This window comes from Triturus cristatus, chromosome 8 (genome assembly GCF_964204655.1).
Source record: "Triturus cristatus chromosome 8, aTriCri1.1, whole genome shotgun sequence".
Classification (NCBI taxonomy): Eukaryota; Metazoa; Chordata; class Amphibia; order Caudata; family Salamandridae; genus Triturus; species Triturus cristatus.
In genome coordinates this window covers 1,678,193,934-1,678,219,358 of record NC_140591.1, presented here as the reverse complement: position 1 = coordinate 1,678,219,358, position 25,425 = coordinate 1,678,193,934, and the positions used below count along the sequence as shown (strand labels likewise).

The following is a 25,425-nucleotide window of genomic DNA, read 5'->3' as shown; positions in this document are numbered from 1 at the left end:
AGCCGTTAAATTCATAGAGTTTCTCATTACTCAAATAGATGCTGTTTCTGATATTTGTATATTTCCCTCCTCTTCTTTGCTTGATTTAGCTCGCAAGAAAGTGTCACTCCTAGTCATTGAAATGTCACTCATAATTAGTCTGAAAATATGACAATGTCACACACCGCAATCTGAAAACTTGGCAGCTATGCGCAGTCTCAAACATGACGTGTGCGTTCAGAATCCTGAACGCACAAGTCGTGCTTGTTGCGTTTCTGCATTCCTTTTCCTTAAAGTGCACGGCTGCAAGGCTGGTTGTGGGCCTTTGAAATAGTATTCATGTTAATTGCAGCGCCCGTGTGCTCTGAAAGTAACATGAGTACTATCTCGAAGGCCCACATCAGCCCCGCAACAGCACAGTCTTAAGAAAAGAAATGCAGAAAGTTAACCAACACGACGTGTGTTTTCAGAATCCTGAAAGCACACATCGTGCTTTAGATTTGCTGCATTAATTTTCATGATGGAGCGCGGCTGTGGGGCTGATCTTGGCCTTTGAGATAGCATTCATGTTAATTGCAGCCTACAATAGCGCTGCAATTAACACAAATACTATCTCAAAGGCCAAGATCAGCCCCACAGCCGCGCACCATAAGGAAAAGGAATGCAGCAAGTGAATTCCTGCCCTCCCTAACCCGACAGGCAGTAAGGGAGACACTCACCTGCCGCTCCCTGGTGTCACCATTGTCTCTTCCTGCCTCCCGCAACCAGGAAATGACCGTATTTCGCACCGCTCGTGTTTTAAAAGCTGCGGCGCGAACCGTCTTTCAGGGATGCAGTGTGCGTGCTAAATCCAGGACACTGTGCGCTCCGGGTGACCATGGTGCGCATGCGCGCTCGCGCACACCTTATTGGGAACAGTGGTTCCAACATACCCCTTCACATTCATGCTCACCCCTTCACGTTCACATCCAGGTTCTAATATTCATGCATACTCCTTCATACTCATGCATATCACTTCACATTCAAAATTACCCCCTCAGAATCACACATGCCACTCTGATTCACATATACACCTTCACATTCACACATACCACTCTGATTCACATATACACCTTCACGTTCATCCATACCCTTTCACATTTAGACCTACCATACTCTATCAAATAAGACCTGTCTTATTCAAACCTACTTATGCAATTTCATGCATGTCCCATCATATTCACACATACACTTTCATATCTCACATGCCCCCAAATTCACATATACTCTTTCACATTGACATTTACTCTTTCACACTCACACATACCGTTTCACATTCAAACGTCATTAGCATTCACTTATACCCCCTCACATTCAAACATATCCTTTACATTCACATATACCCCTTCACATTCTGACATACCTCTTCATTTACATTTATCCCTTCACATTCAAACATACCCTTTACATTCATGCATGTCCTTTCACATTCACACATAGCTTTGTATGTTCATATAAACCCCTTCACATTCACCCAGACCCTTCACAAATGCTCTTTTATATTCACATATGCCCTTTTATATTCACACATACCCTTCCACATTCACACATACCATTTAAATTCACATATACTTGTTTATATTTAAACATACCCCTTCACTTTCATGCACACCCCTTCACATTCACACACAGGTCTTAATATTCATGCATACCCCTTCGTACTTGTGAATACAACTTCTTTTTCAAAATTACACCTTCACATTCATTGATACTCCTTCCTATTCATGCACACGCCTTCACTCCCCACCATGGCCCTTTAAATCTTTTCTCATCTTCTGACAATCTTGAATGTTCTCTCACATTTATGCGTTCACCTTCAGATTCAGGCTCACTGACGTACATTCACATATTGCCCTTCGCTTGTAGGCATATCCCTTCACTTTCACACACAACCCTTGAAATTCACACATACCTCTTCACGTTGATGCACACTCCTTCAGATTCACACATAGCACATCACACTCAAGCATACCCCTCTACATTCATTCAGTAACCATCCTTGCGTCTTTTAGCAATTGTTACATACTTGGGGCCTGATTCACAAAAGTAAACTGAGACTTAAGTCTAACTTTACGACTCTCGGTATTCACAAAGGGCGTTTAAGAGCAGTAAAGTTAGACTTTTGTCTCCGTTAAACTTAGGTTTTAATCTTAGGGCCAAAGAGTCGGTGGAACATCTGATGTCATGAGTACCAAAGCATAGATGATGTCACTTCTTGTACACCCGCCAAATTCCAAAACCTTCTCATACCTCGGGGTCCTTCTTGACGACCAACTAGTTTGGGGCCCAGCCGTTGTCAAAAAGAAGGGTGAAGTAACACGCGTCAATGCAGCCATTCTTGGCTTCGCTAGAAAAATGGGCAATAGCCCGGTGGCTGCTCTGCTTAAATTATATCAAGCCAAGAGTGTTGCCACTGCTTGCTATGGTAGCGAGCTTTGGGGCTACAGTCAGACGCGAGACCTGGAGGTTGCAGAAAATAATTTTTTAAAGAAGGTATTGAGGCTGCCAAGGGGAACCGGAAACTTCTCGGTACATGAGGAGTTAGGTGTACCATTTCTGAGTGACAGAATAGCAGCAAACCCCCTATTATGTTGGTTGAACTCTTGGCTAAACGACGATATACCTCTCACTCATGCCATACTAAAAGAAGCTCTAACTTGGGAGGGTAGGCTCAAGGTTCCGTGGCGGAGGTACATTAACGACTGTCTCACTGAAATGGGACGGCCGGACCTGTTCTCAACCCCAAACTCCATAACCAAAGCAGATGTTACTTTCGTGAAAAAAACATTTATGTCAACTAGGTATTTTGCCCGGGAGGAGGGTGAGCTATTGAAAGATAGTGTTAGGAACCATGCCCTACTCAAAACATGTTCGCAAATGGAACCGTATCTATCATGGTGCATGTCTGGATATGAACGTTATCTATTGACAAGGTTCCGTTTTGACTTATTTCATCTCCTGTTGGCAGTACCAAGAGGGGCCCACCGAGGCCAAGTGCTACCTGCTTGCAACTGCGACGGGAAGTCTCCGCAAGATTTGGCGCACTTTTTATTTGTTTGTCCTTATTATACAGTACCTCGGAAGTTGTATTTAAAGCCTTGCCTAAAAGATCTACAATTCACACAGATCAAACCAGCACTTTATTACCTCCAACCCCTGAATTGTGACTGCACTCTATTCGTATGCAGTTTCTTGAAACTAGCCATTATTTTCAGGAAAAGTATGGAGGGTTAATTATGCTGCTACTATCATTGCACTTTTTAACTTTGTATAACTATTTATATTCTTAACTTGTTTTATTCTGCCTGTTGTTCTGGTTCTACAATATCTCTGTAAATCATTTTTTGTCTCATAAATCAAATGGATGGTTTCTTTTTATTATACATCCATGTAATGTGTTTATGTTTGTATGTCTATGAAATGTACTTTTATGATTGTAAAGATTACATTCGAATAAAGTTATTTGAACTTGAACTTGTACACCCGCCATTCTGGTGACTTGTTGTCCATATTTAAGTCGGGAACATTCCAAGGGAGTGTTTCTCTCCAGGGGCTAGATTTACAATGAGGCAGGTGAGATTTGGATTAGGGTCGTGAGAAAAGTCACTAAAGGTTCAATATTCAGAGGGAACGGCGTATTGACCCTCGCCCTTCATTACTCATGAACACCTTCAGGCAATAAGATGCTATTTACATTACTTTGGTGCCACAATGAGGCTTTCACAGGTTTTTAACATGTTAATAATGTCTATTCATACTGTTGTATTTCTCTATTCCAGACATAGGACCGTGTGTTGAACGGTGTGGACCAAAAGAATCTTGTCCTGAGGGTCAGACCTGCGTAAGCAACGGTTGTGGACATCAGTGCGAAAAAAGCCCCCGTGAGTATTGACGCATGATAGGAAATGGCCAACCTCAGAAGAGAAGGCTGGCCGCTAGTCTTGGGGTCCTCCCATGGTGGAACACCTCCTCCCAAGGGTTGGCCTCAGTCCTGAGGGTCCCACCCTGGGCTGTGATGCTGCCTTGAGCCTTTATCTGAAGCAATAAAGCTTCAATGCACCAGTGTCTTATAGTAAAATGGAGGCATGTGATGTGATGAGATATCAAGAGGTTCATCACTGGCCACACAGCGTTTGCTAAGATGATCACACGTGATGTGTAAGTTGTACATATTTTGTTTATATTGTGCATTAATATATAACTAAGGTATAGTCTTATTTGTGTATTTCTTTTATTTATTGTGTTTATAAAGGGCAATATTACTTTTTAAGGCCGGTGATGTTTTTTGGCAGTTCTAGAGCAAACCAGACCTCAGGTGCTGCTGAATTCAAATGCACAGGAAAATATAAATACATTAACACAGGGCACAAGTCCTGGAAATATAACAATGGAACAAGTTAGCATATTTAATTCACAATGATCTCACAGACAGGGACATCGTAATATATATTATTAAACCCTAATAATATTCCCTACTTAGAACTAAGCCAGCCACTTTTAAATAAACAACAATTTACCATATTCCAAAAGAAACTTTATAAAGAACATTTTTGGTTTGCTTTACGATTTTATAAATTAGGTTCTAGATATCCATTGATGGTATACCTCAGAAATAGCTGAAAGACACACTGGGGCATATTTACAAGGGCTTAGCGCTGCAGGAATGTCAATTTTTGCGAAGTTCTTTTTGCAATAAACCCTTCGCATTGTTTACAAAGTGGTGTTAAGCCACTTAACGTGTCTTAACACCACCTTGTAAATAATGCCCTCGTTCACGCTACACTTAATGTGAAAGGGGCGGGCAATGGGTGTTGCGGTGGGGGTTTGGCGGCAACAACCTCTGATGTTGACGCTGCCCCCTATTTACAAGGGTGGCGTAAATAGGAGGCAGCGCCGAAATTAAGACAAAAATAACCTGGTCTAAACATGGTGAAACAAGGAGAAATTGTTTATTTCCCCTCGTTTTTGCTGTTTCTATCTGTGTTGCATTCTGCAGCACACATAGAAAGAGCAAGTCATCATCAATGATTGTTCATGTGCAGGAAGGTGTCCCTTCCTGCACATAATCAATCATTACAAAATGTCGATTTTGAACTTCTAAGTGGGCTGCGCAATGCAGCACACATAGGAGTTACAAATCGCCATTAGTGATTGTTTATGTTCAGGAATCGACACTTTCCGGAATATAAGCAATCATTCCCTCAACGCAGGAACCCTTGCGCTATGATACAAGGGCGTCTGCGTTGGCGCTAGGCAGCTGATTTTAGTGCCAGCTCTGGGGGAAATGCAGGGCTGCACCGCAATATCATAAATACGGCACAGCCCTGCGTTTTCAGAATGGCAAAGTGCGGCGTGAGCAATTTCGGATTAACTCCGCGCTCCACCATCCCCTAGTAGTTATGCCCCACTGCCCTTAGATGTGTAGAACTTGATATGACACCTTTAAATAGTGTTTAGAGAGCCGAAGAAGTATTCATTAGGAGGTAAAAGGGTTAATGTTCAGTCAGATAACAGATTCAGAAGCAGACCCCCCCTCCCCTGGGCCTCTAGTGCACATCCAGGGGCTGCCCCCAGTGGGCTGGGGTTTAAAGCGCCCTGAGGCCAGCTTACATGTGTACAGTGTCTATACTTGCAAGCAGCCGCCCTGCCAGGGCACAGGTGACATTTCTCTGATTTCTTTTGGCTCAAGTAGGGGGAAGGGGGTCCCCACTCCAAATATAGAGGGGGGTATCTCCATACCCCCCGGTCCACCCCCGTCTTGTGCCTGCATTATCACAGTCTAATGAAAGACTGACTGCACAGAAGGAAGTGTGGAGAAGGCACATGTAAGGCTGGCAGTCCCACCCCCACCACTGCGGAGACAGGGGTGGGTGTAGGTAATGCCTACAGCTCCCCTCCGGCTCCACAGCCTCAAGGTCACCATTAATGGCTTTAGTACCCCAAATATATCCCAGCTCCGCACACCGGCTATCAGATCAAATATCGGTCCGTTTCTAGGCGCGTGGTCAGTTCTGATAAACAGGGCTGACCTGGACGATGAGCCCCTGAAATACCAGGGTTAGTGAAAGTGACGTTACACACCCTTTGACATCAATGATATCACAGGAAGTGACATCACACACCCAGAGACAGAGGCAAATGGGTAGGAATGTACAAAGGAGATAGATGAGCAGGAAGAGACAGAAATGGAGAATGCAATAGAAACAGACGGTGATGAGAGTGTGAGAGGGAGAGCAGGAACAGATGTGAAACGAAGAAGAGAGGCGCACACACACAAACCGTTCTCTTTCACATAAATCATGTCATATTCACATGTACCCATTGAAATTCATGCATGACCCTACACACTCGCACATACCCTTTCACATTCACACATGCCATTCACATACGGGAAACAGCCTTAACCACGCAGCCTAAACTATGCGTGGCTAAACAACTCAGGGGGAATCACCACGCATGTCCACACCACACATATGTCTTTACCATGCGTAGGCGTGGTTTAGACGCTACTAGTAGTTCGCGCTCAATACTCGGAGCCAATGGAGAGGGTCGGAGGTGTTTTAAGGCTCAGGGCAGGTGGTCAGGGTATTTTATAGGGCAGAGAGGTCAGTTTTAGGGCTCAGAGTGGTGGGCTGGATAGATTGCAGGTCCGTGTTTTAGGCCTTCAGGACAGGGGTCAGGGTACTTTTTACGGATGGGGAGGCGGTTTAAGTGCAGGAGGCTGGGGTGTTTTTTAGGTCCAGGGTCAATGTTTTAGAGCTCAGGGCAGGGGGGAGGGGTTGGGGTCAATTTCAAGGCTGGGATCTGGGTTTTCGGACTCAGGGCGCAGGGCCTGGGGGCTTCGTTATTAGAGCATGGGTCCGGGCTTTTAGTAGTCAGGGTGGGGGGCTAGGGTGTTTTTAGGGCTGGGGTCGTACTCCGGGCAGGGGGCTGGGATTTAGGACTGGTTTTAGGACTCAGGGCAGGGGCCAGGGTATAACCGTGCATGTGCCTTTACCAATTATGCCATTACAACTAAATTGGTTGTAAAGGCATGCATAGTTAAGACACGGTTGTTGTTAAGACCGCGTTGTTCAGGCATGCGTGGTAAGGGATTGCACCCCTTCACGTTCACACATGCCACTCTGATTCACATATACCCCTTCACGATCACTCCTACCCTTTCACATTTAGACCTACCATACACTTTCAAATAAGCACAGGCATATTCAAACATACCCATTTCATTTCACGCGTGCCCCATCACATTCACACATACACCTTAATATCACATATACCTCTATGCTTTCACTAATACCCTTTCACATTCACATTTACCCCTTCACACTCACACGTCATTCACAAATACCCCTTCAAATTCAAACAGACCCTTTACATTCACATATATCCCTTCACATTCAAGCATGCCCTTTCACATTCACACATAGCTTTGTACGTTCATATATATCCCTTCACATTCATGCATACCATTCACAAATACTCTTTTTTGTTCATACACACACCTTCACATTCACACATACCTTCCACATTCACACACACATTTACATTCACAGATACCTCTTTATGTTCCAACATACCTCTTCACATTTATGCTCACCCCTTCACGTTCACACCCAGGTTCTAATATTCATGCATACTCCTTCATACTCATGCATATCACTTCACAATCAAAATTACCCCTTCACAATCACATATACCACTCTGATTCAGATATACACCTTCACGTTCAACCATACCCTTTCACATTTAGACCTACGATACACTATCAAGTAAGCCCTGTCTTATTCAAACCTACTTATTCAATTTCATGCATGTCCCATCATATTCACACATACACTTTCATATCTCACATGCCCCCACATTCACATATACTCTCACATTCACATTCACCCCTTCACACTCACACGTCATTCACAAATACCCCTTAAAATTCAAACAGACCCTTTACATTCACATATATCCCTTCACATTCAAGCATGCCCTTTCACATTCACACATAGCTTTGTACGTTCATATATACCCCTTAACATTCATGCATACCATTCACAAATACTCTTTTATGTTCACACATACCCCTTTACATTCACAAATACTCTTTTATGTTCACACACACCTTCACATTCACACATACCTTACACAATCACACACACATTTACATTCACAGATACCTCTTTATGTTCCAACACACCTCTTCACATTCATGCACACCCCTTCACGTTGACACCCAGGTTCTAATATTCATGCATACTCCTTCATACTCAAGCATATCACTTCACATTCAAAATTACCCCTTCACAATCACACATACCACTCTGATTCACATATACCACTTCACGTTCACCCATACCCTTTCACATTTAGACCTACGATACACTATCAAATAAGGCCTGTCTTATTCAAACCTACTTATTCAATTTCATACATGTCCCATCATATTCACACATACACTTTCATATTTCACATGCCCCCAAATTCACATATACTCTTTCACATTGACATTTACTCTTTCACACTCACACATACCGTTTCACATTCACACATCATACGCATTCACTTATACCCCCTCACATTCAAACATATCCTTTACATTCACATATACCCCTTCACATTCTGACATACCTCTTTATTCACATTTATCCCTTCACATTCAAACATACCCTTTACATTCATGCATGTCCTTTCACATTCACACTTACCTTTGTATGTTCACATAAACCCCTTCACATTCACCCATACCCTTCACAAATTCTCTTTTAAATTCACATATGCCCCTTTATATTCACACATACCCCCCCACATTAACACATAACATTTACATTCACCTATACTTGTTTATATTTAAACATACCCCTTCACTTTCATGCACACCCCTTCACATTCACACACAGGTCTTAATATTCATGCATACCCCTTCATACTTGTGCATACAACCTCTTTTTCAAAATTACCCCTTTACATTCATTGAAACTCCTTCCCATTCATGCACACGCCTTCACTCCCCACCATGGCCCTTTAGATCTTTTCACATCTTCTGACAATCTTGCATTTTCTCTCACATTTATGCGTTCACCTTCAGATTCATGCTCACTGACGTACATTCACATATTGCCCTTCGCTTGTAGGCATATCCCTTCACTTTCACACACACCCCTTGAAATTCACACATACCTCTTCATTTTGATGCACTCTCCTTCAGATTCACACATAGCACATCACACTCAAGCATTCACCTCTACATTCATTCACTACCCATCACATTCACTCATAGGTTCACAATGACATTTTAACCCTCACATTACGAAGCCAAAACTGGTCTGGGTTTTCTTGCATTTCCTCTGAGGTGGACCTGGCCTGACAGTACAGGGTGGACTGTTCCTATTGGAGTGGAATCAAGACTGATTTACATATGGCCAATCTTTGTCTAAAGTAGCACATTGACAAAAAACAAGGATCTGAAATGTGGTCCAGTAATTACCAAATGCACAGATGAATTCCCGCATTCCCCCCATCAGCAGTGGTTTTCCTTAAAGCTAGCCTTAGGCCGCTGCACCTTGCGTCTTGTAGCAATTGTTACACACTTGGGGCCTGATTCACAAAAGTAAACTGAGACTTAAGTCTAACTTTACGATTTTTGGTATTCACAAAGGGCATTTAGGAGGAGTAAAGTTAGACTTTTGTCTCCGTTAAACTTAGATTTTAATCTTAGGGCCTAAGAGTAGGGGGAACATCTGATGTCATCAGTACCAAAGCATAGATTATGTCACTTCTTGTACACCTGCCATTCTGGTGACTTGTTGTCCATATTTGAGTCTGGAACATTCCAAGGGAGTGTTTCTCTCCAGGGGGTAGATTTACAACGAGGCAGGTGAGATTTGGATTAAGAAAAGTCAGTAAAGGTTCAAGGTTCAGAGGGAATGGCATATTGACTCCCGCCCTTCATTACTCATGAACATCTTCAGGCAATAAGATGCTATTTACATTGCTATGGTACCAAAATGGGGCACTCACAGGTTTTTAACATGTTAATAATGTCTGTTCATACTGTCGTATTTCTCTATTCCAGGCAAAGGACCGTGCTTTATAGAGTGTAGACCAGAAAGACCTTGTCCTATGGGTCATATCTGCCTAAGCAAGCTTTGTCGATATCCGTGCAAATAAAGCCCCGGTGAGTATTGACGCATGATAGGAAATGGCCAACCTCAGAAGAGAAGGATGACAGCAAGTCATGTGGTCCTCCCATGGTGGAACCCCTCCTCCCAAGGGTTGGCCTGAGTCCTGAGGGTCCCACCCTGGGCTGTGATGCTGCCTTGAGCCTATATCTGAAGCAATAAAGCTTCAATGCATCAGTGTCTTATAGTAAAATGGAGGCATGTGATGTGATGAGATATCATGAGACTGATCACTGGCCACTCAGTGTTTGATATGGTAATCAAAACATGAATTGTTAGTTGTACTTAGTTTTCTTATAGTGTGCATTATTATATAACGATAGTATAGTCTTAATTGTATATTTATTTTATTTGTTGTGTTTATAAAGCGCACAAGGTGCTCCGATGCATAGCTACCTTCAGCTACATCTGGTCCAAGACACCCACTGTAGCTCAAAGAGCGGCATCGTAAGTTTCTTCCTGAACTCCAGGCAGTTTTGAAGGAGTCTGACATCCTGTGGTAAGTCATTTCAGGATGGGGCCATCCGGAGAGCAGAAGCCTTACCGTCCTGACAGAACTTACTAATCTTAAACACCTCCGCCAAGTATACCCTGAGGAGCTGGATGCATGGACCGAGCAACCACCCGCCTGAAGCTGCCCATGGGTACAAAGGGCTTTCAAACTAGAACAAAGACTCTTGACTAGGTCTCGTTTCCGTATGGGAAGCCGGTGCAAGGAATGCCGTTCCCAAGAGTTAGGAACACACCAGGGCACTTTAAGGAGAAGTGAGGCAGTTGGATTCTGTACCAGGTGTGCTTTTGACAGGTTAGATGAAGCTGAAGCAACTTACAGTGGAGGCATAATTCATTCTTGCGCCCATTATGGCTCGAATAGTGAGATCGCTAGTGTTGTCAGAGATGAAATAAATTATTTTCCTCAAACCTCTGAGGTGAAAGAAGCAGCCCTCAGATGCCTTAGTAATCAGGATCTTGGAGGAAATGTCATCATCAAATATCACACCAAGATTTGTAAGAGTCCTAAAAGAAGCTGGGGTGAGGCCCAGTGTGTCAAGTCAGCAACCTGGGGATCAAATAGATGAAGGTCCACCCAGCATCCTTAGCAGAGTTTTGTCTGAGTTACATTTAAGGCATTTTCTTGACAGCCAGTATGCAAGTGCCTGAATCCCCTTTGAAGTGTATTATGGACCTCATTGGTGTTTCTATCAAGGCTCCGAACCATACAGGGAATCATCAGTATAATACATTCATGAAAGATGGTATGTAGTAATGAGATTGGAAGGAGTTGCATACAGATTGAAAAGAGTCCGCCTTAATGAGGACTCCTGCGGGTGTCTGCAAAATGTGGGTAGACAATGACTTAAGGGGTGGGATAAGGACCTCCCGGGTACAGCCCGTTATGAAAGAGCAGTCCAGCCCATGGCCTCCCCTTGACTCCCAGTCCCACAGGTCAAGATATATCAGTTCTTAGGCTGTTGAAAGGTCAAGAAGACTCACAGTGGCAGATCTTCCTCGGCCAATGGTCATACAGACCTCTTTATGAACAGTTATTAGGCTCCCTGTAGTGCAGTGCTGAGCCCTACAACCAGCTTGACCTGGGTCTAGCACAGGTGCAGGCATTCCTTGCATCATATTTTGTGTGTTTCATGTACCGCCTTAAGTGGCACAGTTATGCTCAGACCCGGGTCTCGTTCTCACTGTGCGACTAGAAACAAGCTACACCCGACTGACGAGTCCCAATTAGTGCAAAACTGGTCTTGCATTACGTGTGTTATGGTTCAGGAAGGACCTCCCCAGGCTGACCGGGCTGGACTGTTCCTATTGGCGCAGGGTCAAGACTGGTCTGCATGTGGTGCATCCTGAGATGGCATGATAGGGAAATAGAATGATGGATTGGAATGCGAGTGACTACCAGTGGTCACATGCATTGAAAGCATGTCTCCCATCATATTTTGTGTATTTGATGTACTACTAAGAACGTCACATGGTATCTGTGGTCCTATTTCCTTTACATGGAAATCTACAAAGCATAGATTCAAGCAAAGGTGTAATGGAACCCACAGTGCAAACATATATTTTTTTTATTTTTCTATTTTCTTCAGTAAAACATTTTGCCTGAGGAGAAAGCACCTCACCCACACCCTATCAAAACTGAGTGTGATCCACCCATTGGCCGAAACAAATCTCTGGTCATTGTGAGGGAAAGAGGGTGTGAAATTAGAGTTCCTTCTGTGGGTGTTCCCAAACTTCCTACCCCCTTAGTGGGGTTTATGACTGCAGGTGTCTCTCCATTCACAGTGCAGGAATCCACAGCAGTAAATCTATTCCTGCCAGGAATCCCTGTGTGAATTTGTGGCAGACTGAAGAGGAGATTTTTTCAGTACCCTTCTAAACTAGTCAAGAGCTTCTGGTCATGGTTCAACAATGGCCAAGTTAACCGTGGTTATGCAGATACCTTTGTCATGCTACCTCATTGATCCTTAACTTTGCCGCCAAACCACGCATGGCCTTTTGTGAATTGTATCCTTGTTTTTCAGAATGATGGGATCATCACCTGCATCCAGGGTCTCAGCATTCAATGATGTCCACCAGGCCCTGGCTCTTCTCTCTTCGCGCCCGTTGAGGATGGAGCAGTTGCGGCATTGTTTGCGGATGCTGTTTGTCATTTATGATGTTGCTTGGTACACTGATGCGGAGCAGGAAAAATAAAGAGATGTCCTATAATATCAGACTCCTCTTTAATAAAATGTAGATAGAGTTTCATGCATGGACTACAAAAATCTTCATACATTCATGACATACGCGTTCATGATGCGCACCGTTTGACAATGTTACAAAGGGTGAATTACAAAGCAGTTAGTTAGTCTGGTTCTTCCTGTTCCTCTTTCCCTCAAGTTATGGTATTGTGTAAATATGGATCCTTTCCCCTCTGTACTTATGATCTCCTTTAATAGGGCTGGCAGAATATATGTCTAGTACTGTTTACTTGCCGGCCTATCTACACACTTTGATTGTGCAATATGGTCATCTTCCTTGAACTGAAAGAAAGAAAGGCCAGCTCTGTGTCCTGAACTGAAACCTCTGGCCCTGTGGTTCTAAAAATACATCTACTGCAGAGATATCTATGTACCAAAACATTGCAGTCAAAATAATTACTCCCAAAATATCTATTCGTAAACTAAAATTACCAACATACTGCAAATAATAAGCAAATGATAAACATATCTACCACTGAAATATCTACTACAACAATGCAGTGCTTTAAAAAGCAAAATACAGTAAACTAGAAAATAGAGTATAAAATATATTGTGGGAAAAACTGATGAAAAAATTAAAACACAAGTAAGTTAAATAGTAGTAATAATAGTAATGAAATCATTACAAATGGTTAATTTCTCTCCCCCCAAAAAATTGGAAGACATTTAATTTTAACACAACTTTCTTTACTCATACTATATAAATAACATTAAAACTCTTTTACAAATATAATAACAAAGAATCTCTTTCATAAAAAAAATTCAACTTGAAAAAAAATTATTGAAAATGCACAGAACAGAAACAATATTATAACATTTCTAAGTTTATATTTATATTCTTATATTGTTATTGGTTCAGTCAATCAATCAATCAATCAATCAATCAATCAATCAATCAATCAATCAATCAATGGTTTGTATAGCACAGCTACAACCTGTGAGGCTTTCAAGGCACTGGAGATGGGGGGGGCTGCTAGTGCTTCTGGTGTAGGATCAATCAAAGAGCCAGATCTTGAGGGCCTTTTTGAATTGGGTCAGTGACGCGGTTTGCCTGAAGTGGATGGGCAGGGTGTTCCAGGTCTTGGCGACGAGGTAAGAGAACAATCTTTCTCTGGTTCTGGTCTTGTGGATCCTGGAGACGGAGGCAAGATGTGCGGAACAGAGTTGTCTGGCGGTTATGTGGAATGTAAGGCGGTGGTTCAGGTATGCTGGTCCTTCATTGTGGAGAGCTTTGTAGGCATGTATGAGGAGCTTGAAGGTGATTCTCTTGTTGACTGGGAGCCAGTGGAGTTGTCTAAGGTATTGCGTGATGTGACTGTGGTGTGGGAAGTAGAGGACCAGTCTGGCTACGGCATTTTGGACGTTCTGTAGTTTCTGGTTGACGCCTCATAGAGCGCGTTGCCGTAGTCGAGTCTGCCGGTGAGGAGTGCATGTGTTACCATCTTTATGGATTCTGTGGGGATCTATCTGAATGTCTTTTGAAGCAGGCAGAATGTGTAGAAGCAGAGTGAGGAAACTGCGTTGATTTGGCGGTTCATTGTGAGCAACGAGTCCAGTTTGATGCCAAGGTTACGTGCATGGTCCGTCGGCGTCGGAGGGGTTCCCAAAGCGGCTGGCGGGTAGGTCCCAGGATGAGTACTTCAGTCTTCTTTGAGTTCAGCTTGACGCAGCTATCTTTCTTCCAGGTAGCAATGTCCCTCATTCCACTGTGGAAGTTGGTTCTGGCGGTTTTGGGTTTGTGAGTGAGGGAGAGAATCAGCTGGGTGTCGTTGGTTGGGGAGACTATGTTGACTCTGTGGTTTCTGACGATGGCTGCACGGGGGGTCATGTAGACATTGAAGAGGGTGGGGCTTAGGGAAGAACCCTGGGGCACTCCGCAGCTGATCTCTGTGGGTTCTGAGAGGAACAGGGGTAGTATGATTTGCTGAGTTCGGCCGGTGAGGAACGAGTGAATCCAGTCCAGTGCCTTGTCGTAGATGCCGGCATCATGGAATCTCGTTATTAGGGTGCGTGGGAGACGGTGTCGAAGACAGCCGAGAAGTCCAGTAGGATAAGAGCTGTGGCCTCGCCCAGATTGAGGAGGGAGCGGATGTTGTCGGTGGTGGCGGCGAGGAGTGCAGCCTCTGTGCTGTTGTTGCTTTGGAAGCCAGATGGGGAGGTTTACAGGGCGTGATTTACTTCTAGGAAAGCGGAGAGTTAGGCATTGATGGCCTTCCTAATGGCCTTGGCTGGGAGGAGGGAGATGGGCCTGGAGTTCCTGAGGTCAGCGGGTTTGAGGACGGCTTCTTCACCAGGGGGTTTATCTCGGCGTGTCTCCAGCCATCAGGGAAGGTGGTGGTTTCGATGGAGCAGTTGATGGTGTGGCGAAGCTGTGGGGTGATTGCGGCCACTGATCTGAGGAAGATGTGGTGTGGGCAAGGATCCGACAGGGCTCCTGAGTGGATGCTTTTCCTGGTTATCTGACACTACAGATAGGTATTCACCAGTTATAGATGAATGAAGGAACTATAAATTTCTCACTAGCCATGTATAACTTTTGCCCTCTCATATGACATCACCTATTACATCACTTAGGACTTGTTCTATGATATCATCGATAACATCTCTAATTTCATCTGAAATGATAGGATTAATGACATCACCATCCATGGCAAATGCGTTTTTTTTTTTTTAAATAAAATACTATCTTTTAACTTACATTTTCATGTAATTTTGACATCACTTTAACTTTTAACCATACATATATGTATATGAAAACAACGCTCCCCTGCTCTGTCCGCGACTCTCTCACACAGCCAGCGCTGACTTCGCTGGGCAGCCGGTAAGAAATTCAGATGCAATTTAAACGTGGAGCATGTCTCAAATAAAAAATCACCACCTCTTGGCACTGAAATTCATCTGTTCAGTTGCATAACGTTAGACACAGGTTACATGTTTACAACTAAACACAACCTTTCTGCGACCAGTATTTTGTCAGTTTCTTTAAAACTTTAACTTATTCAGCCATCTTGAGTTACAGTACAGAAGATAAAATAGGACTACAAACCTTATTACAACTTTTGGATACAAACAGACACCAATGTTGAGTAGGGTTTCTTTAATATATCTAATATATCACTGAAAGTAAAACACTCAAATATTAAACATAAACTTTCCCATATTCCATCCTTTCAGAAAATTCTGACTATCACAAATTAAAGATTTGTTTAAACTAAACATTATACCAATCTAGTCCAAGTGGACCTTCTATCAATATAGATGGTTTATACTCGAAAGTCAACTAGTTCAAATTAACAGACAGCTTATCAATCAGCTCATTGTCATTTTCTTGCTACATTGATATACCCCTATTGATCCAAATGAACCCACAGTTCTTTGCCCTGATTCAGACCTCCTGGATAGTTGGTTTCCAATGAGATCATTTACTGCAATACTAACTTTCACTGGATTGTTTTGTCTAACAGCATCTCTTTGTTTCATTTCAACAGAATCAATGCCCATAAACATAACTTGCACCACTATTATTTTCAAAAAGGGGTTCTCCAAGCACACCAGAATTCAGAGTTGAGATTGTGGTTTAAACATATTGTCTTGATTAAACATCCATTAATCCATTTTGCCCTCACCAACATGTGTTTAATCTATTCCTGAGAATGTTGCAGCAGAATTCATCAGGGCGACAAACATGAATATAATCACAATTTATGAGGAGCGCCTAAGTATTTAAGATCTCATCACCTGAGCAGTGTCCCTTAAAATATCATGTGATCAACTACGGCTCTGTGTCTATTATAGTGAGCACTTTAAGTCTGAATTAAAAACATTGTGTGTCCATTTATTTACAAATCCCCATCAATGTGGTATTAGTTGTTAAAAACTGAGGGGCATATTAGCAAGACTGGCGATAAAATTATCGCCGTTTTAGCGGCAGGAAGCTGCCGCTAAAATGGCGATAATTTTATCGCCGGTCTTGCTAATATTCCCCTGAGTCCGTTGCTATTATTCATTGAAACAAGGTACTTGTCAAGTCTCCCTATGACATGCACACATTGGTTTCTCCAACTGTAGATGTGACCCCTGGGTCCATGTAGTGTTACAAAAGGTCTGAAGACTCACCTAGTCTTCTGGTAACATATGCAAAAGAAGCAGGATTGTCCTAGAGTATTGTGGCTATAAATAATTGAGAACACCTTCAGAAACTGCCTCTACATCAGCTAGTGTCTGGTCGTATACAATAAATAAACTCTAAAGTCCTACCTTATGTGGCTCCACTATTGTGTGTGGAGTCTGGGATAATGTCTGGCTGTTATATTATTCTGCTATAGAGATATAAATATATATTTTGTATTTAAAATATTATCCAGTCCGATTCTGTCTATTTCTAAAGCAAAATCACCATGCCTCGTCTTATATTAGTATATGCTTGTATCTCATGTCAGCCAGTAACTCGCATAAATCAGCAACAGAGAATCCCCGTGCACACACTGGTCCCTAGGTCCCTAAAGGGTACTTTAAACATACTTACATACTTTCAATATCTACAACGCATTCCTGCGGGAGGGCGCTCGCGTGTATACACTCAAATGGCATGTTGTTGAGTTTTGCATGGGTGCCATGTTGAATCTAGGATAAGTAGTCAGTGTAAGAATAGACAGACTAGCTGTATTCAGAACTCCACTCTCTATACGTGAATATGGCAGCCTTATTCGAATGATGAGCATTGCTATAGAAGTGAGTCCACGAGTGTAGGAACTTAAAATTGATCATCTCTATTCTGAAAGTATATTAAATGTAGCTGGCCTGCCCTCAGTATGATAAGAAGACGGCCTCCCATGTTGGCCTGAATAATGCAATTGAGATCCATTGTCAGAATCACTTCCAAGAGGATAGTGGCAGCCATATTAGAGTGTGTTTCCTTACTGAACGAATGAATATGTACATGGCCTGCAAATCGTGTAGTCAGTTCCAGGGGTGATATATGGTGACCAGATTGGTATATCGGGCAGCAGTTACTATAATGTGTAAAGTTATATGTTATGGCATATGTTTCCAAACAAATGCTGTGAACTGCTCATAAAAAAATGCTCAAAAGTGGGTATGTATATGAAAGATTGTATATATATATTCTTGTACAGGTCCAAGCTAGATACTCATAGAGCAATCAGTCATGTGATAAGTCAGACTGTGTCCTCAATGTCTTGCTATATTACACACTGAGTGAATAGTTTGAGGCCACATTTATCTACTCATTTGTGTTATAAGTGAAAAGCAAGGTGACAGAATGAGGAAGCTTCAGGATGTACCCCAATATATAGAGAAAAAAGGCACCATTGTGACTGTATTGGAAGCAGATATAAAGCTTCCTACTGCCACATTTGGAATTATATATCATTACTGTTTCCTAGGTCCATGCATCATAGTATGGAGCACTTGTTAGCAGTACATTGTCACAAAATACGGTAGATATGATCAGTTCTTAATCACACAAGAAGTAATGCAATTCCTGATCCATGTTAAGATCTTTCTTCACAGCTTTGAGACTCAAAATCCAAATGGCTTCTTGGCATCTTAAGTGTAACTCTTGGTTACCTCCTCTATCATTTTGTTGTACCATTTCTAGACCATGGAACTAAAAGCTCCTATGTTGGTCTAGTTGTTTTACAACTCAGTGTATGAAGTGCAAAGGGGTATTTATGATCCCCTTGTTTCACTGCGTGAAAGTGTTCCATTACTTTGACCATTCTCACTGTGCTTCCCACATAAATTGTATTGCACTTATAAATCAACACGTAGACCACAAACTGTACTGTTCAATTTATGTTGCATTTGATTTAGAAGATGGGGCTTTCGTTATATTTAAATGAGTTATTCTTTTTTGCAACTCTGCGCATAGTGCAGCATACGCATTTGTGGAAACCTTTCATGTGTGGTGTTAACCGTTTCTCACGTCCTTTTTTGCCTGGGTTACTGGGGCTGATAAGTCCTCTAAGAATTCTTCCATTGCAAAAGGCATTTTCTGGGTGTCTGGTGACATGTTTTGCAATATTGGTGCATTCTTTCAACAAGTGGCAGTGTCTGTTCCGAATCCTATTGCCATCACTTCTGTTACTGCAATAGATGATGATACGTCTAATAGTTTCTGTTTGTTTGTCTTGCTTAGGTCTGTTGTCTTTAAGTGTGACTTGTCCGTCTAGCTTCATCGCTCTTTCATGTGCATTTCTGATGGTGCCACTGTCATAGCCTCTGATAAGGAACTTCTGTTTAATGTCAGCCAAGTTCCTAAGATAATCTTTATCTGAACTGTAGTTCCTCCTGGTCCTGGACATTTCTCCATATGGTATGCATAAATGGGATGTCTGGAATGGTCACTACTTGCATGTAAAAATATGTTACAGGATGTCTTTTTTCTACACATTCTGCTCATTAACGTGAAGCCACATGTGTACAATTCGACATCGAGGAATTTTATCGTTTGCCGATCAAAGTTCATAGTAAATGACATTTTGTACATATTCATATCCAAATGTACTGGTCAGAAACTCGTCCACAGACCCTGTCCAGATCATCAGGATATCGTTGATGTACCTGTCCCAGTAGTATATATGTTCAATCCAATGTGACCCATTCTGGCCCCAGAGCCACACCTCCTTGAACCAACCCATAAAGAGGTTGGCATAGGAAGGAGTGGTGAACATAGGAATGGTATAGAGTGGGATACCATAGAGTGGAGTGGTGTAGAGTGAAGTTACAAACAGTGCATTAGCGTATATTGGAGTGGCCATAGAGTGGAATACAGTGGAGTGGCGTACAGTGGATTAGCCTATACTGGATTAGCGTGGAGTGACGTACAGTACACAGTGGCATAGATTTGAATGGTGTACATAGGAATGGGATAGAGTGGGATACCATAGAGTGGAGTGGTGTAGAGTGAAGTTGCATACCGTGTTAGTGTATATTGGAGTGGCCATAGAGTGGAATACAGTGGAGTGGCATACAGTGGATTAGCCTATACTGGATTAGCGTGGAGTGACGTACAGTACACAGTGGCATAGATTTGAATGGTGTACATTGGAATGGGGTAGAGTGGGATACCATAGAGTGGAGTGGTGTAGAGTGAAGTTGCATACAGTGTATAAGTGTATATTGGAGTGGCCATAGAGTGGAATACAGTGGAGTGGCGTACAGTGGATTAGCCTATACTGGATTAACGTGAAGTGATGTACAGTACACAGTGGCATAGATTTGAATGGTGTACATTGGAATGGGGTAGAGTGGGATACCAGGCAGTGGAGTAGTGAAGAGTGAAGTAGCTTACAGTGTAATCGGGTACAGTAGATGGGCATACAGTGGAGTGGTGTAGAGGGGGCTGGTGAACACTGTACTGGCATACAGTCAAATACGGCAGAGTGAAGTTGTGTATACTGGCGTCGTGTACACTGTAGTGAGAATTTAAACCTCAAAGGGACGCACAAATATAAACATAGCAGGCCCACTTCTGGAAAGGACAAATCATTCTAACTTCTTGTGCTTATCCAAGGCAAAGCAAGTTTGCTTTCTCTACAGTTCCACGTTGAAAAACGATCTAAAATCCTTGATGGAAGTGAATACATAGTTTGAGTTATTGGAGCTCAATCTCTTCTGTAGTGACTGCCCAAGACAAGTGGGTTCTTTCTTCTTCTCTCTTAGTCAGAGGGCAGAGTACATGGTTCTCCCTTTTAATTGCTGCTGAGTATGCAAAGACTTGAAATCCCATACAAGCTATGTCCATTTGCCCCCCCCCCCCCCTGCCACTATAGTAGTAGGGGTGAGTGAAACTTGCAGAGTTTTACCATGTGGAATTACGCAGAGCTACACAAACTTTCCACGAGAGTCCACAGAGTTCTGCCCACTGTGTTTTTTCTTTGCTTGATGTATTTTGCATAGTTTGTGAATTCTGGCTACAGCTGAGGTACTGCTGGTAAGGCCCGTTGTTGTGTTCAGCTTGTGTGAGTATTACCGGTGCCTGGTCCGTGTAAAAATACTGGTGTGTCTCCCAAAATAGTATGGTCCGTGTAGGAACATCAAAGTTTTGGAAAACTTGTGTGTGTGCTAAGCAGAGCCGCTGTCGTGCCTGGGAGAGCCCATCTTTTTTTTTTTTTATTTATTTGCATTTAAAAGAAAACAAAAAATAACCTTAGAATGAGGATACCTCAGATATCCAGAGTGATGACAAAAATCATCGGTACCTCATTACAAACAGATTAGATCTCAGCATTTTAACAATCATTCAATTACATAAAATTTTTATCTGAGCTCTAAAAGTTGTTGGGATATGGGGAGGTAAAACCACGGAGGCAAAAAAAATTATACAAGGTAACAGATGCGAAGGGCAAAGATAAAACAGTATGGACACATAATTCATTGAGAGAAAGTGCTGGAGCAGAGACTAAAAATTCCGGGTATTGCAGAGACAGGGGCATGTTGTAATAGGTGCTGTTGTAATAGGATTACCATACTTTCTTCTTAACACTTTGTTACATTCTTCACCATTCTTCATGTCCCCTTTGTAATATTATTTCTTCCTTGATTTCCCTGTCTGGAACATGGAACGCTGTACCTGCGTTGTGCAACTTATCTTTCATGTTCCAGAGTTGGCAGTTATCATCTTATCCTCATGTACTAAGACGTACTGTGTCTCTCTCTACCTGAATTTAAAATAAATACCTGGAATTTACTTGTTTCCTGAATGTCATTACATTACAAATTGGCGACGAATTACTGAAGACCTCCTCAGTCACGTTTCCAGACGAGGCACAGGTGCGGTGATGTCTTCTTTCGGACCCAGCTTCGGAGTTGATGATTCGGGACCTGTGTGAGCGTCCTGCGTGTTGCCGACTTCCTGCTGGTGCTGTTTGCCGAAATTTCGAGGATCTCTGAGTTTCCAATCATAAGTTACGAATTTTATACATTATTGGCATTTAGTGTGCCTGACCTGCGCACGAGCATCATTCGTCCGGTTGCCTAGATACGAACTGTGACGCAGAATGCATGATCAACGCGCACCGCTGCTACACATTTAACAACATGCTATCATTGGTTGCGCATTTTGTCATCACGTCGGCAGCCATATTGGTAAAGGTTTATCTTCAGAAACCTTTAACGGTAGGATTTTATTATGGAGATTCAATATTGTCATTAACATTACCTCCTCAACGATAAAAGATTACAAGCGGCAAACTTGTATTTTTACTAACTCTGCGGCCTGTGCATACCTCTAGTGGCAATTTGATAACTTTTCCTGCGTTCTACAAGGTAAAACTACAGTGATCTCCATATTTTGTGCAGCATAATATCTACTTGTGCTACGCCATCTGGTACATTCCATTGGTATTGAGTTCAAGTCATATTTATTAATACTGCATATTTCTACTATCAGTGCACGATATGTGGTGCACACCTGGCTAAAATGGCTAAATAATTTCTAATTGTTGGCTTGACAGTTAGAAAAGTCTGTTTTACTTACTAAGAGGCACACCATTAACTTTACATTTCAAAATAGCATACTGCATGTTATTGCTTTTAGTGAATTTCATTTAATTTGCAGTCTAAAATATCATACTGTACCTTATTATTTTTAGTGAATTTAATCCTGTCTATACAATTGCATGTCTCCAGTTAGTCTACAATTAGTCTCTTATATTTCTCTGAGCCAACATTTAACATTATCGTAAATATGCAATTTGACCCACCTTCTAAATTCCTACAATCAAAAGGAGAACCACCTATCCCTTGGACAAGATGGAAGGAGGAGTTTTTCACTTTCCTAAAGGCCATTGATGGAGAACGCATGTCAGCTGAAAGGAAGAAAAATATTTTTCTCCACTCTCTAGGTTCGGAAGGACAATTAGTTTACAGAACTCCTCCTCCTGTCAGGTCTGGTGGAGATTACAATGCATATGATGAAGCTGTTTTGCGTATAGAAGGTAGATTTAAACCTACGACCAGTGTGGCACTTAATAGGTTTAAATTTTATACTAGGGCTCAAGATGAAAATAAAGGTTTTGATGAGTTTCTCACCGCTCTACGTGCGTTGTCTTTGCATTACAACTTTAGTTTGATGACTGATGAGATGATCAGGGATCAAATCATCGTGCACGTTAAAAGTAAAAAAGTTCAAGAACAACTATGGATATCAGGTGATCCCAATTTGGAGACGGCAATTAGTACAGCCAAAGCTTTAGAACAATCTGATGAATGGATCAAGTCCCTCGACAAAGAAACTAAATCCACTACTCCAAATGAGGTCAACGTTGTCAACCCTAGTACTTCGAAATGATATTCCAACTACAATGGAGAGAATAAATTCAAACAGTTTTCTTGTCATAGATGTGGTACTCCAGACCACATAGCCTCATTTCCACAATGTCCCGCTATAGGCAAAGAGTGTAACAAATGTGGACGTTCGCGACATTTCTCAAAAATGTGTAAAAATGTGTCTAAATCTAAACTTGATTCGAAAAAATTCGCATTTTCTTCTTCCAATGTAGGAAGAGGAATTGTTTCTTATGTTGCTTGTGATATTTCTGCTAATGATCACTCTTGTGGAGATGTAGAGTCTGGGGTTGTGGTTTCTATTCAAGATTTATTTGATGTATCGAGGCAGACAAAATGTGTTCTCCAAAATGCATTGTACACATCTTAGGAAAAGGATTGGAGCTCATGGCAGACTCAGGATCTCCTTGGACCATTATTACCAAAGAGTATTGTTCACAATGCCTGGGAGAACTTGTTGATATCAATTTGCTGTGTGAACCTGACATTGTTGCTTTCAGTTTTGATGGTTCTAAAATTGATTTTATAGGTTTCAAAGAAGTACCTATTGAGTTTAAAGATAATTCTGCCACCATCAAATTTTATGTGGCATTCAAAGGCGTCAATGTGTTAGGCTGGCGGGACCAAGCCAGGTTAGGCATTCTCTTGAATCCCAGGAACAAAGAACCAGTTTCAATACTTGCTTTATCCCCATCTAGTACAAAATTTACAGATTTATTCCCTCATGTTTTTTCTGATAATTTGGGGACACTTAGAGGCTTCAGTCACAGAATCAAAGTCAAGGTAGGTTCAGTTCCTGTAAAACAAAAATTAAGAGGAGTTCCTATTAGCATTAGAACGGAATTAAGGGACATGTTGGATGCCATGGTTAAGGATGATATTATTGAGGAGATTGAGTCATCTGAGTGGAATTCTCCCATTGTTTTAGCCCTTAAACCTGATAAAAGTATTAGGTTATGTGTTGACTTAAGGGCATTGAATACCAATTTGGTTACTGATTGTCACCCTCTCCCTAACATTAATGAAATGCTATGCATGTTAGATGGTGCTTGTATATTTTCCACTCTTGACCTTCGGTCAGTTTATCATCAGATTGAATTTACAGATGATGTGAAACACTACACTGCCTTTATAACACCCCATGGTCTTTTCCAATTTAAAAGGATGCCTTTCGGACTAGCTTTGGCCGCATCTGTATTTCAAAGGGCTATGTATCACATTTTCAAAGATCTGAGCGCATTTGTTAAGTGCTTCCAAGATGATATTCTGATCTTTTCTAAAAATGAGGATGAACACACTCATCACCTTAAAGAAGTTTGTTCCAGGTTGGGAGAAAGTGGTTTAACACTCAAGGCTGGCAAATGTAAATCTTTTTGTAAGTCTGTAATCTAGGACATACCCTTTCTGGTGAGGGTGTGGTACCTAAGAAAGCTTTGGTGGATGCTATCATCAATGCACCAGCTCCTGACAATAAGAAAAAACTTCTCTCTTTTGCAGGTCCATGCAAATACTATAGTAAATTCATACAGAACGTTGCCACCAAAATGGAACCCCTCAGAGAATTGATGAGGAAACCTTCTGAGTTTATCTGGACAGATAAACAAGACGCAGCCTTTAGACAGATCAAAGAAGAGATTGTTAATGCCCCTACCCTAAAATCCTTTTGTCTCAATAAGAAGTGTATTATTACAGTGGATGCTAGTCTTTAAGGACTGGGAGGAGTTCTTAGCCAGTGTGACAGATGAATGGTGTGTAGCCTTTGCATCGAGGACTCTCTCTGAGACTGAAAGGAGATATGCTGTAATTGAAAGGGAGTTGTTGTCATGTATCTGGGCCATCAAACATTTTCGTAATTATGTGTGGGGAAGTACATTCATACTTAGAACTGACCATAAGCCCCTAGTTAGTATATTATCTCCAGGGGAGGTTGGAATTCTACTGCTCGCATAGCCCGACTCACATATTGTCTACAGGAGTATGACTTTGAAGTAGTAAACGTTCCGGGCAGGAACAATGTCACTGCAGACTTTCTTTCAAGGTTACCTTGCAATGACGTGTATGTTTCTTCTATTGAACAAGATGTAGATGTAATTGCCACTATAAAAGATTTTGTTTCTCATCAATTTGTAAATTTATCTGAATATGACTGGACAATGGAAATGACTAGTGACCCT

At 41.9% G+C, this 25,425-nt stretch overlaps 1 protein-coding gene across 4 annotated transcripts in view; it reads left to right on the top strand.

The window, feature by feature from the left end:
• LOC146808579 (uncharacterized) overlaps window positions 1-25,425 on the top strand; it is a 184,000-nt gene that overhangs the window by 158,479 nt on the left and 96 nt on the right. For 3 of the 4 annotated variants that reach the window (XR_014967577.1, XM_085620645.1, XM_085620643.1), the window contains exons 5-7: window positions 3,798-3,899; window positions 10,082-10,183; window positions 12,722-12,905. Coding sequence is in view for 3 of the 4 variants with exons in the window: in XM_085620645.1 (XP_085476771.1) it covers window positions 3,798-3,899; window positions 10,082-10,176 (197 nt within the window). In the remaining variant the exon portion in view is untranslated. Of the gene's footprint in view, window positions 1-3,797; window positions 3,900-10,081; window positions 10,184-12,721; window positions 12,906-25,425 lie in introns of those variants that run through there. The other variant, XM_085620644.1, reaches the window with a different exon arrangement.